The sequence below is a fragment of the Haliotis rufescens genome, unplaced genomic scaffold (assembly GCF_023055435.1).
Source record: "Haliotis rufescens isolate VD_foot unplaced genomic scaffold, xgHalRufe1.0.p SCAF_2, whole genome shotgun sequence".
In the NCBI taxonomy this organism is placed as follows: domain Eukaryota; kingdom Metazoa; phylum Mollusca; class Gastropoda; order Lepetellida; family Haliotidae; genus Haliotis; species Haliotis rufescens.
This window is the reverse complement of record NW_025963890.1, coordinates 57,454,199-57,468,062: the sequence shown is the minus strand read 5'-3', so window position 1 is coordinate 57,468,062 and position 13,864 is coordinate 57,454,199. Positions and strand designations below refer to the sequence as shown.

Genomic DNA, 13,864 nt, shown 5'->3' with positions numbered 1-13,864 from the left:
ATGATATGTAGGCTATGGATGATGATGATATGTAGGCTATGGATGATGATATGTAGGCTATGGATGATGATGATGATGATATGTAGGCTATGGATGACGATGATGATATGTAGGCAATTTGGATAATGATGGAGGATGATAATTTTGATGATCTGTGTGGCTCTCGCCCCAATTCATGTTCTTAGGTTATGACACAAGTTCAAAATTTGTGTTTTCTTTGTATGACAGGCTCTGCAGAATGATGTTCTGAAGAAGACCCACGACCATGATCACTTGAATCGGGAAGGAGAGGCCCTGATGGAATGTGTAAAGGATGGCCGGCAGAATGTGAGGAACCAACTGGACGACCTCAACAACCGCTGGGAGCATCTCAACTCAGGCATCACCGAGAGGAGCCAGAGTCTGGAGGACCTCCAGCAAAGACTGGCTGAGATCCAGGACAACATGGCAGATGCCACCGGCAACCTCCTCAAGTGGGAAAACAAGCTGGAATCTCATCTCGCTCTTGGACAAATATCCAAGGATCCCAAATATCTAGACAAGATCAAGGTAGCCATTTAACACTGTTGATAGAGCTAGTATGTTGCTGGGGTGCGGGTGGCCTAGATGTCTGAGGCAACACAATTAGCTGTGAGGAGTTGCATCCCTTGCGTATGCCAGATATCTGTGATCGTTTAATCCTGGTTCGCTCCGATTTATTTTCGAGATTTGTCAGCATATTACCCATGCTCATGGGTTCCACCAAAGTGGTAAATATCTGAGACATGCATCACTTCAGACTTTCCTCTCACATTAAGCTGAAGTGCTAGAAGGGTAACGCCTTTTTTTTTCAGGGCAGTATCATTTGCAGAAGCCAGAGGTTTGCCATTAACTGCCCGACGAAGGAGGAGTTGAAAAGATCGAATGATAATGCCCTGAAAAATGGCATTACCTTTATTATAACTAAAATGGATAGAATTTGTTATCAAATAAAAAGAAACAACAATATCGGTTTAGATACATTTACTGCAATCAACATGAATGTCACTGACCCACTTTTACAAATATGGAAACGTCATAGAACAAACTAGATGACGTCACCTATCCCTATCCTATGACGTCACCTAACAACGGGCATGATAATGGCCCGTCGTCAAACAATATGAGGGCATTATCAACTTACAGTGGCCCGCGCATTCCTGATAACATGCGGGCGGTTTAATGATAATTCTATCCATTTTAGCTACAATGAAAGTTTTAACTGGCATACTGGTGTTAAACCACTCACTCACTGACTCATGTTACTGACCTTGACAACTACTTCATTCAAGATCACTCAAATCTAGGTATGAATAAAACATGTTACTGACTGAGTGTTACCTCACATAGGCTGTGTACATTTCTATATCTACCTGTTGTATAATTGTTATATTCCTAGTAGTCTTTGAACTTGACATATTCAACATAGCGCCAGTGTGGCTACAAGTCCATCAGATTCCTCCATGTGCCTCCTGTATTCCAGAACCTCCAAGAGGATGTTGGAGGCCTCCAAGACCAGCTCGACTACCTGGATGCCCTGGTGGAGGGAGTCAGCCTAGAGGCTTCAGATGAACCAGACACTGCAGAACTGAAAGCCAGCGTGGACAAGGTTCGGGGCAGACAGGATGCCCTCCAGGAAAATCTCAACGAGCTTCTTGGTGACATGGAGACTGGTTCACAAGTTGTTGGACAGTTCCAGGTGAGAGGCATGTCCTAGGCCCTCTTGCACAAAGAGATCTTAGCATTATGACTTTTGTAAGCCTATGTTATTATATAGGACTTACGATCACCTAAGCACTAAGATTGTTTTGTGTAAGTGGGCCCTGATGTCAGTAAGGCTACAACCATGTCAGGTACCCGATGGGGATTTCTGGGGAAAATAGATCCTGGTACCCAAGTAAGATTCGAGGTATGATGTTTGGGTGGTCACAATGTATGTCCACCTGATTCAGTTATCAGTATGCCTGTTGAGATTTTTTCAATCTGCCATGGTATAGTATATATACTACTCCACGTTTGTTATGGATATTTTTTATCTCTCCATGTTACACAAAACTGATTCTCATAATATGCTACTCAAAACAAGTTAAAAAACACCCACAACTAGAAGGCTGTGTGTTGCAATACCCACCAGACATGACAGATTACCTATTGTCATATGAAAAAGTCAGTGTTTTTTTACTTCTTGGAGCAGTTTATGTCAAGTGTATATTTAAACAGAATGACATCTGATTATCATTATCGAAAGTTGAGTAGTATACATATATATGTTGCTATATTTCAAGATCACACTTGCTTTTATTCGAACTCAGAAACTAAGCCATGTATGTGATGGAACTGTTAGTAACACCTGTTTATTCTATGTCAGGGACAACTGAGGACTGTGGCTGGAGAAATGTCTGACCTGGAGAATGAGCTGAAGAAGATGGCCCCAGTAGCCCGCGACGAACACACTCTCGATGCCCAGAAGCAGGACCTTCAGGTAGGTGCTTGCCCCGTATCCCCCGCCTTCGTAAACACAACAGACTATATTCACTCTCTGTCATAGATGCCATCTTTCTCAAATATTTCGTAGGGATGATAAATATGCGAATGATATGCCTATTTATAGAGAGCAAATCACAAGGACAAAATATTCATAGACACCATTAAACAGAGGGTCATTATTTAACTTTTGAGTTTCTGCTATGAACGTGTCTTGTTTATCGACTGGTATGAATCTATTTGTAGTGATGCCCGTCCAATCAGGACACTCCTCTCGTTACCATTGTCGAGACACAAACTAGGCAATAATATTATCAACTGAGTATCGAAATCACATGGCTGTATTGTACTGTAAATGATAAATATTGTCAAGCTTGACGTCCCGCCCAGAAGATCAAAATACCAATTGTAAAAGTTGGCAGCTGATCTTGATGTATATATTACAAAAATGATCATGACCTGGTACCTTGACAAAGGGTTTCTCTATTTGTGTGGCTTTAGTCTTTGTGTTATGGAGTGCTTGTGTTGTAGGACTACCAGACACAGCTGGACAACATGGGAGAGGCTCTGCAGGACCTGGAGGGACAGAGCGATGACCTCCTCAGGGCAGGATATGTCTCCGACCCAGATATGCTGAGAACACAGGTAAAGACTTTCTTCATTCCTTGTCTTCTTAAAACTTTTGAGCAGAAGTGTAGCCTACATTAGGAATCAACTCGTCATGCTGAAGATGATGTGTGAAGCCAATTCTGTGTCCCCTTCCATGACGTGTTGAATTTTGCTAAGAGCAACATTAAACTTCACTTGCTCATTCTCAAAACTTGTACACTGTTCTTGGATGGTTGGATTGTCTCACTGCCCTTGTATGGGACAGGTCTGATTCAGTACAGTGGAGCTAACTGTGACTGCAGAGTTCATGGTTACTGTGTGTTTGTTCCATCATGTCCGCCAAGGTTTTCAGAAAATACATGACTGTCTTCTCAAACCCAACATGAATATGTTTCTAGGTTTGTCAGCACCATACCTGTCCTTGTTGGATACACCAAAGTGATAAGCTTTTCAAGACTTTCAGCCACATCAGACCGCCTCCGTGGTCTTGTGGTAGAGCGTCCGCCCGGAGAGCAGAAGGGTTCGGGGTTCGATCCCCAGCCGCGTCATACCAAAAGACATTAAAAGATGGCACTTGTTGTTACCCTGTCTGGCGCTCAGCATTAAGGGGCTAAAGCAAGGACTGGTTGGCTCAGAGTCAGTATACTGTGTCTGAGTGGGGTATACATGTTAAACTGCGGCATGGTATCTCAGTGAGCTAGCACTATAAATCGGCATCAGTCCGGACTAGTACAAGCAGCCACACACATACATACACGTGCATGCACGTTTGCTATATAAGTGCAATAATCTTGGACGCGACATTAAACCCAATTTCACCTCACCTCACCTTCAGCCACATCAAGCTGACACGATGTAATATAAATGAAAAACTGTTCAAAGCGACCAACTCACGCACTCGTGACTCATGGAATGGGTACATCAGCAAGAATTATTCAGTGACATTTCTACATAACTACCAGCCTCAAGGCCTTCCTACAGATCTATTGGTCTAAACATCTATTGACTTTTCTTTTCAGCTTGCCAACCTGAAGAACCAGCATGACCGTCTGAGTCATCAAGCCAGACAACGAGCTGCTGATATAGACGCCAACCAGGACAAGGTGAAGAATGTCAACGAGAATCTGAAGAGACTGAGGAAGGGAATGGATGTGTCCGCAAACGTGCTGGAGTCGCTGAAACCTGTTGGAGGAGATGTTGGTCTCATCAAGGAGCAGCAGGATGAACTCAAGGTCAGATGGGGCAGATGTTCGGCTAGAAGTTGTGGAGAACTGTTAAATCTGATATCTTTAGAGATATGTTCAGTGATGCTGATGATATCGCTTTACTATTGGATATTGGCCAAGGTGAAGATGTTGAGAACTAATAGAAACTGGTTTCAATAGAGACAAACATGTTCCGTGATGCAGATGTTAGAGATTTACATTAGGATATTGGCCAAGGTTTATATATTTAGAAATCGCAGTGGATGAAAAGGGTAAACGATAAAGAAATTATGTGCTCTGAATAATTAAGATTACTTGTTTGAATATAAGAATTGTTGATATGAAATTAGAAAAGTATTGGGAATTGTTAATTTGTTTAGATCTTGTTTCAGATTAACTGTTTGGGTCTTTATGAATGTTTCATTTGGACACTTTGTGACACTTGGCTTATTGCAAAATGGTTGAATTTTATGTAATTTCTTTATCCAGAATGTTGTTCGCAAGGACATTGAGCCACTCCAGAAGCAGTTTGACGTTGTTACCTCTGAGGGACAGAGCCTGATTCAGTCAGTCCCACCTGGAGTGGACACATCTGAACTCGAAACGGATCTTGAGGTCCTTGCTGACAAGTGGTCCCAACTTAATGAGAAGGTATGTGACTTTTTTGCAACCTTCTTGTGACCTTGGGGACTCTGGGGTTAGAATAGGTCCCCCGCAACTAATGATAGTCGTTTGAGGCTAATTAATAGGGGGTGGGTCAGGATCAGTGACTTAGAACACCCTACCTGTGGGATTCATCAGTTATGAACTGTATACATCTATGACCTGCATCACTTCCAACAACAAGCTGATGCACAGTGACATAACTTAAATACATTTCAGCGTTAGCCAATTTGACCCACTCACTCCCTCGGCCTTCACATAGTCTCTGTGAACCACAACAAAATCTGTCCAGTCTGCATGGGGTTGGTTACACTGCCGATTGCTTGCTTCCAGGTGTCTGACCGGGAGAGGAGTCTGGACAGTGCCCTGCTGCAGTCTGGGAAGTTCAATGATGCCCTAGACTCCCTGCTGTCCTGGCTGTCCGAGACAGAGGACATGGTGGCCAACCAGAAACCTCCCTCACCCGAGTTCAGGGTCGTCAAGGCTCAGCTCCAAGAACAAAAGGTAAGTGTAGGAAGGACATTATTTGAAGTGACCGATCATTTTGGAGTGTTGTTTTCATGGAAGGTCAGTTCGGTGTTTTTGTATTTCATATACATGATACAGCTTGGTATGATAGTACAAGTAACTAACTCAAACCAGTGCCCCATTCCACAAAGCGATCTTAGCGCTAAGATCTTTGTAACTCCCATACTTAAGCACATATTTACATCAGTCTTTGCTCTAAGATCGCTTTGTAGAATCGACTCCAGTGCCCACTTGCTCAAAGTGAGGTTAGCAGTACATCTATTGTAAGTCTATGTTATAGTATGGGAGTTACGATTGTCGTAGCACTAAAATCGCTTTGAGCAAGTGGACCCAGGACGAGAGTTAGTTGTGTAGCCTGATAACTGTTTGCTCGTCACAAAAAAGACCACAAGGACAAAAGTTCCATTCCCACATTTGTACATGTTGTTAAGCCCATTCTTGTTCCCCAACCATGATATTGCTCTAATATTGCTAAATGTGACTTAAGCCACACTCAATCCAGGACCAGCATGTGCTTTTATTCCATCATCCACTGGCCACCTTATACACAGATTTTAGACCAAAATATCCATCATCCTGTGCATCTGAACCGATCTAACATCAATGTCTCTCCTAACAGTTCCTGCAGAAGATGCTGGAGGACAGATGGCCCAGCGTGAACAACCTGAAGGACACTGCAGACACACTACAGTCCACCGTAGACCCCAAAGAGAAGAAGAAGATCCAGAAACAGATGGGTGACCTTGATGCCCGATGGGGGGCTCTGGCCAAGAAGGCTGGCGAGAGGATGGGGATGTTGGAGGATGTTGTGAACCTTGCCAAGGACTTCCAAGGAATCACTGAGCCCCTGACCTCATGGTTGACTGAAGGAGAGAAGAAGTTTGCCCAGCTTGAACCCAAGGCTCTTGATGCTGAGGGGATCAAGAAGCTGGTGAAGGAACTCAAGGTGAGTTTAACAAGTTCTTTGTTAAACAGTTGATATTGTAAAGAGCTGACCAATTGATATTTTGGCCACAAAATAATGCTGGAGGACAGGTGGCCCAGTGTGAACAACCTGCAGGACATGCAGACACACTCCAGTACACCGTAGACCCAAAGACGAAGAAGACAACAACAAAAAATCAGCATATAGGGTAATATGCTGAAAAATAGTTTTTTGTCGTCCAGCTTTATCCCCCTAAGTTACTCATTCACACTGGACATGCTAGTTGTTTTTGTGGGTCCCACAATATTGTTAACGCCTCTTTTCAGTCAGCAAATCTCAAACTGATTTCCAAAATGTTGTCATTTCTAAAAAACAATGAGCACCTGAGTGTTTTCTTCTGCAGCAACTCCAAGATGAGATTGATGACAAGGACGATGATGTTCATAGTCTGGCCTCCAAAGGCAAGAGTCTTCAGGATTACTGCAAAGGTGATGACGTGGTCTTTATCCAGAAGAAGATTGATGATGGCCAGAAGAGATATGGTGACCTCAGGAACAAGGTGGAGGACATCCTGGAACAGATGGAAGAAGCTCTCCCATTGGCCGAGAAGTTCCATGATGCTCATACCAAGCTCCTTGATTGGTTCAGCAAGGTAGAACCAGAGGCAAGGTCTAAAGATGCTGTTGGTCAGGATGCTGAAGAGCATGTACAGGTAAGCATGTTTTAGAATAGTAGAAAGGCATACAAAACTATGGTTGAAATTGAAGATCATGTTTCATATGGTAATATGAAAGAGAGATGTTAAGTCTAGAGATCAGCGTACTTTGTTTCTTCAAGTTGGAAGCTGTATTTTTAAAGCTGATGATCAGGGGTTATGGGTGGGGTCACATTGTCCACTGAAAGTTCCAGTGCATTGACATGGTTGAGTAGATATGTAATTATATCTGGCATCATAGATCAAATCATATTTTTTTTTTTTACCACTCTGTGACCTCACAGCTCCAGTTCTCTATGTGCTTGAGACTGACGTCTACAATAGATGTGGTTTCAGGATATATGTTGAAATGATAGTTCTGTTCCATAACCTGAAAACCATTTTGTTATAACCATTGCCTTCAGTTTTTTGGCTGTTCTTCATCAATGAATATGTCCATATAGGTACTCATGGACCAACTTGAGGAGATTGAACCAATCCTTGAAGTTCTTAACTCTGAGGGCAACGACTTAGCGGACTTGGCTCCAGGAGACTCCGGACTCCGTATTGAAGACCTCATCTCCAAGGACAACAAGAGGTTTGATAATGTCAAGGACCAGATTGCCAAGAAGGCAGAGAAGGTCCAACTGTCCAGACAGAAGTCAAATGAGGTGGGTGATGCCATATCTCAGGGTAGCAATATGTGTAACAAGGAATTGATTCATATTACTTGAGGCAGTTAAGAATTGAGAAAATTGACTCCCGTCAAACTCGCACAAAAAATTGCAGTTGCTTTATGTTGAAAGTGTAGACCTATGAGACTTCATTGAAATGTCAAATGACCTCTGCAGGTGGTGAATGCCCTTGATGACCTGCTGGAGTGGTTTGATGAGGAGGAGGGCAAGCTTCTTGAATGTAAGGCCATCAGCTCAGACCCTAGTGTCCTACAGCCACAACTTGTGGAGCAGAAGGTATGGATCTTGTACATGCTGTAATTGGTAATGAATAGTTTGTCTTATTTGTTGCAAACTGAATCTTCAATGGCTAATAAGCTAATTGGCCATGGTTGCCATCTGCTGTGGTTGAGAAGCGTAGAATCAAAAGAGAATCCTTTATCAGTAATGAACTATACACACAAAGTTTACTTGACATCATGTTTTGTAAACTTTTATTCATTTTAGACCATGAATGACGACATTAACAGTCAGAAATCGAAGGCCAGAGATGCCATCGCACTGGGCAAGAAACTACTGAGAGAGAATTCTGTTGAGGAGGATGGTGCCATCAGGGAGAAGATGGATCTTCTGAAGCAGAGATCTGATGGTCTGTCTCGGATGAGCAACGACAGGCTCACCCAGCTGGAACAGGCACTGCCATTGTCTAAGCACTTCACTGATACCCATGCTGACCTCGTGTCTTGGATGGAGGAGATCGAGCCCTCACTTGCAGAGCTGGAGAAACCCTCTATTGACATGGAGCAGGTCAAGAAACAACAAGAGATGATCAAGGTTGGTGGAATTAAATTCTGGGTTGGGGTGGGGCAAAACTTTGCAGATGGGTTTAGTATTTCATGGGTAGCAAAGTCAATAAGCCTGTCCTACAAAGCATACATATTTTTGTAGAAGAGCGTGTCCACACAATATGAGAGAGCAACCATCAAGGAAAATAGGAAAGATTCAGTATTGTATAGTGGGTTTGTAGAAATAAATTTCTTAATTCAGACCTGTATGAAGAGAATTACATATATACAGGTGGACTCATGGTTGATGTTTGCCGTGCAGAAGACCCAGATCTGAAATTCCTATGTGGGCACTACGTTTGTGAAGCTCTTGAAGACTCCATCATGATTAGCTGCACTATCACTAAGTCACTGTATTTTACACTACAGTTGTATGTAACTGTCTTCTCCTTCCAGGCCCTGAGACAGGATGTGACCGACCAGAAGCCGATGTGTGACCGTCTGAACAAGACAGGTAACGCACTGCTGCAGATCTGTGGCCAAGGAGACGCTGGGAAAGTCCAGGACATCTTGGATGATGACAACCGCCGCATGGAGGAGATTCGCAATGGTGTCAGGGAGAGGTCACATTCCATCGATGCTGCCATGCAACAATCCGCTGAGGTAATTTATCATGCCCTTGTGTGTCAGAAATCAGATCAGTTATTGAAAAATCATGCATGAATTATTTGGGAAACATAGTTCAAGATATAAGATAGCCAGGGGATAAATCTCAAAGAACAATAAAGAATGAGGCGTGGTTTATTTCACGATAAAACATTGTTCTGTCATGACATCATTTCTGGAGATTCGAACATATGCTCACAACACGATGACATCGTAAATTGAACGATGTTATTTTGGAGAGGGTAGAGAGTTGTTCCCCAGGGATGGAGCGGGGCAGTGCAAGTAAAAGCAGTGGCTGAAGGCTGTTTCCAAAAGTGGGCGAGTTATGGCAATCAGTTTTGGGAGAAAAGGTACTGAGAATCTCAATGAGATTTGTAAGAACATTCAGGAAATATCAATCTTAAACCCCCTGTTCATAAAATGGAGCTGTCCGACATTGCCATGACCAAACTGTATTCAGGGAGTCATCACTGTTTAAATACGGGAAAATATTTTTAAAGCTTGTAAACTTCATGAACATCCTTAGGGAGGTTGAAAATAATATTGAGTTCTCACATAAGAAATAAATGACTATGGTTGTTGTATATCTCTTAAATAAATCAGAAATGAATTTGTTTATCATGTATGACAATGATCAACTTAGATATGTCCAGATAATGATGTGTGGGTTGTCTTCCCAACTGGCTTCATTTCATGCTCAGAAATACTTTTCATTAATGTCTTTGATAAGATGGCATATGAAAACGTGTACTGTTTGATTCCAGTTCACTGACCAACTTGAGGACATGCTTGAGACGATGACCACCACCAACGAACAAGTCCAGAATGCTGAGCCCATCTCGGCCTTCCCTGACAAACTCAGAGACCAGATTGCTGAGAACAAGGTAGGCATCGGAACCCAGTGTTAAAGACTGCTACTCCATACTACCTGCTGAGATTGCTAAAGAAGATGTACAGCTTGAGGTTGTATCATACCAGACATCTGCAGACTTTTATTCATTGTTTGTCTGTTTTCCAGGACATCATTGGTGATATTGACATGCGAGAAAAGGCACTGGAGAAGGTCAAGGTCACGGCTGAAGAGCTGCTGAAACAGGCTGGAGACACTCAGGATGATGCAGTGAAAGGTGAAGGAATTATTTTAGTTATCCAGATGTCTTGGATAAATAATTTGCAAAGTAGATGTGCGCGTAAGGAAAGGCAAAATAAAAGTTTGGGTCATGTTAATGATGCAACTGCTGCAAGTTTGCAGATGCAGCAAAAAGCCATGTTTACTCAGTTTGGTGTGAAGACCTGTGGACCTGGGTGCCATCATACACCTGTGCCATTCACAGATGTTTGCTTGTTGTGAAGGATGAAGTGACAAAGCTGATGTATTGCTCACCATAGCGTAAAACCCCATTTGCTCAATCATTTATCCCGTTTGCTCAGTCATAGATCCCGTTTGCTCAGCCATGGGGATTCCAGGTTAAAACAGGTCCCCAGCAGCCTTTGCCTGTCGGACCAGGTGATTCAGTGGATCGGTTGGTCGGCCTTGGTGGCTTGGTTGATGGAGTGTAATGGTTGATTGTTTGATTGTTAAACCCCGCACTCAGCAATATTCCAGCTATATGATGGCGGTCTGTAAATAATCGAGTCTGGACCAGACAATCCAGTGATTAACGTCATGAGCATCGATCCACGCAATGGGGATCGATGACATGCATCAACCAAGTCAGCAAGCCTGACCACCCGATCCGATCGAGTGTAATGAGCTGTTGCTCATTATGTCTATCACTGGTCCAGACTCCATTAGTTGGAGGCTGCCATCATGTTGCTGGGTTTGGCGTTCATCAAGTAAAAAAGTCATAGTTCCTATAAGAGGTGTAATATGAAAGCGTTCGTTTCTAGATGTTAAAGAAAAGCTGGATGAACTTATCAAGCTGTTTGACGACATCAAGACTAGCACGAAGGATCGTGGCGAGAACCTAGAGGATACACTTGATGTGTCTGAGAAGTTCTGGGATGACCTCAACAACCTCATGGGCACTCTCAATGAACTGCAGTCCAACATCAAAACCCAGGAACCTCCAGCATTAGAACCAGAAGCCATTCGAGAACAGCAGGAAGAGCTTGAGGTGAGAGGGTAACATCTTGTGAAGTCCAAGTAGAATAAAATATTTTTGTCAAGGAAGGAAGGGAAGACAACGTCAGGAATATGTTTGTGTTATGTTTCAGAGAATAATCTTGTCTATCATATAAACATTTAAGTACACTTTTAGCTTTAAAAAAATGAAAAAATATTTCTACTCTCATATGACAACATCTTCAATGACTACCCAAAGGCCAAGGTTTATCTTTGTACTAATGATATGTCTGTTTGACATTTTGTATCATTAACTATCCTGTTTCTTTCTGCAGGCTCTGAAAGAGGACATCCAGGCTACTGCTGCTGATCTGGATGATGTCCGCCAGGCAGGAGACCATCTCCTGTCTATGGTCGGAGATTCAGAGAAACCAGAAGTCCAGAAGAACATCGAGGATGCAGACGCCAACATGGCCGCCATCAGTGACGAGTGTGAGAAGAGGTCCAAGACCCTTGAAGATGCTCTCAAGAAGGCTGTCACTTTCCAGGATGAGCTGATGGTCAGTAATCTTGCCTTGCAGCTCAACATAATTCTTTTGTAAAGGAGCTCTCAGAGTGGGAATGAATTTTTCAGTTCACAGTTATGAAAACACAGATTCCGAAGTTGTTGTTGGAGACTCATAGTCGTTTGACGATCTGTCCTGGCCATTTACACAACAGCTTTTGCAACACAGGTTCTTCAGCTGGTGTCATTACAAGAATGATGAAATATTTAAAATAGGATGTGTTTCAGCTGTCCAAATATGCTTTTTTTTTTATTTACCCTTTAACTTTGCTTATGACAATGGGGTTTTTCCTTTTCAGAAAATGCTTGTTTGGCTGCAAAGGATGGAAGAAAGGTTCTGTGACCTTGGACCCATTGGATCTGACTTTGAGACAATCAAGAAACAGTGGGATGAACTCAAGGTACATATAGCCACCAGTACTACCTTTTTTTAATCCACCTCACACAGTGAAGATGGAACAAGTATCAAATAACTTAAACATTGGCAGTTAGGAAATATTAATTTTTCTTGCAACCTTAGTGTACATTGAAATTTCATTTGTCGGGACTCCAGGAGACCCAAAACACAAGCTTCCAAATTATGACTTACACCCATGATTAATTAAGTGTAAGATATACAAAATGAAGACATATTCAAAAACAGGTAATTCCACTGGAAATATTTCCTCCCACATTTGGGGCGGTGGGTTAGCTTCGTGGTTAAAGAGTTTGTTCATCATGCCGAAGACCCGGGTTCGATTCCCGACATGGGTAAATTGTGAAGCCCATTTCTGGTGTCCCCCGCCGTGACATTGCTTGAATATTGCAAACCATACTCACTCACTCACTCCTCCCACATTAAGTTGATATCCCTTCACATAACTGGAATACTGTTCAAAGCCATGTTAAACTCACTCACTCACTCACTCACTCACTCACTCACTCACTCACTCACTCTGGGATGAGTACTCTTTAGATTACCTAGTCATCAACAGTTCCACATTGATAATTATCTTACACATTTTTCCTCCAGATCTTCAAAGCTGACGTTGACCCTAAACAAATTGACGTTGAGACCCTAACCCAGCAAGTGAATGACATGGTGAAGGACTCCAATGCTGAGCAGGCTGCCGTGGTGAAGGAGCCTCTCCTGGAGGTCAATACAAGGTGGGACACGCTGGTGGCCGGAATCGGAGAGAGGCAGAGACAGCTGCAGATGGCCTTGCTCAGTGTGGGTCAGTTTGACCATGCCCTGGACGAGCTGCTGTCCTGGGAGGAGAAGACCGATAAGGCCCTTGATGCCATCACACCAGTCGAGGGCGAAGTCAAGGACATCGAGATGGAACTGGCTAAACTAAAGGTGAGCGGAGTTGTCTCCCTTTGAGTGGGGTGTGGGGTCGGTTGTTGTGGTTTGATGTTGTGTGACTTAATACTTGACAGTTTTTGGGTTGAAAAAATATAGAACACACTTCAAAGTTAATCTTATACACATGTACTTGTATTCTGAAAAATTATTTTCCTCTTTGGAATGATGCAATTATGGCTACTCCACACGTGAAAAGTCCAGAATGAGTGTTGATTCCATAAAAGGAGGCTTGATTTCCTGTAGGCCTGTGTTGAAACATTTAGGTAACTACATGCATCTACTTTCGGTCCTCAGTCTCTCCAGAATGACATCACAGCACACCAGCCAAGCGTGGACTCCCTGAACGAGGAGGCACTGAAGCTGATGGCTGCTGACAGTGGAGAGTCTGCCGCCAAGCAGAAGGTGGACAAGATGAACAACAGATGGGACGACCTCCAGGACAAGTGTAGCGACAAGCAGGCCAGGCTGGAGACTGCCCTCAAGGAGGTGAGTAGTGGCCACTGACATGAAAAGTAGCCCTGTGGTTAGAGCCCTCCAGGTTAGAATTGGTCCCCATCCACCTATGCTGGTAGTGTGCGACCACTTGATGGATCAGATGGTCAGGCTTCTGGACTTTGCTGATTTTGTGTCATCGTTAC

General features: G+C 43.1%; 1 protein-coding gene across 12 annotated transcripts in view; it reads left to right on the top strand.

Moving 5' to 3' along the window:
* LOC124141427 (microtubule-actin cross-linking factor 1, isoforms 1/2/3/5-like) overlaps positions 1 to 13,864 on the top strand; it is a 261,785-nt gene that overhangs the window by 221,653 nt on the left and 26,268 nt on the right. For all 12 annotated transcript variants that reach the window (XM_046509482.2, XM_046509497.2, XM_046509473.2 and 9 more), the window contains 20 exons: positions 229 to 549; positions 1,502 to 1,717; positions 2,387 to 2,500; positions 3,034 to 3,147; positions 4,131 to 4,343; positions 4,806 to 4,967; positions 5,313 to 5,483; positions 6,127 to 6,453; positions 6,836 to 7,144; positions 7,591 to 7,797; positions 7,978 to 8,097; positions 8,308 to 8,634; positions 9,042 to 9,248; positions 10,016 to 10,135; positions 10,270 to 10,378; positions 11,142 to 11,368; positions 11,652 to 11,876; positions 12,181 to 12,282; positions 12,894 to 13,220; positions 13,521 to 13,712. In XM_046509482.2, the coding sequence (XP_046365438.2) occupies positions 229 to 549; positions 1,502 to 1,717; positions 2,387 to 2,500; positions 3,034 to 3,147; positions 4,131 to 4,343; positions 4,806 to 4,967; positions 5,313 to 5,483; positions 6,127 to 6,453; positions 6,836 to 7,144; positions 7,591 to 7,797; positions 7,978 to 8,097; positions 8,308 to 8,634; positions 9,042 to 9,248; positions 10,016 to 10,135; positions 10,270 to 10,378; positions 11,142 to 11,368; positions 11,652 to 11,876; positions 12,181 to 12,282; positions 12,894 to 13,220; positions 13,521 to 13,712 (4,110 nt within the window). The remainder of the gene's footprint in view (positions 1 to 228; positions 550 to 1,501; positions 1,718 to 2,386; positions 2,501 to 3,033; positions 3,148 to 4,130; positions 4,344 to 4,805; positions 4,968 to 5,312; positions 5,484 to 6,126; positions 6,454 to 6,835; positions 7,145 to 7,590; positions 7,798 to 7,977; positions 8,098 to 8,307; positions 8,635 to 9,041; positions 9,249 to 10,015; positions 10,136 to 10,269; positions 10,379 to 11,141; positions 11,369 to 11,651; positions 11,877 to 12,180; positions 12,283 to 12,893; positions 13,221 to 13,520; positions 13,713 to 13,864) is intronic.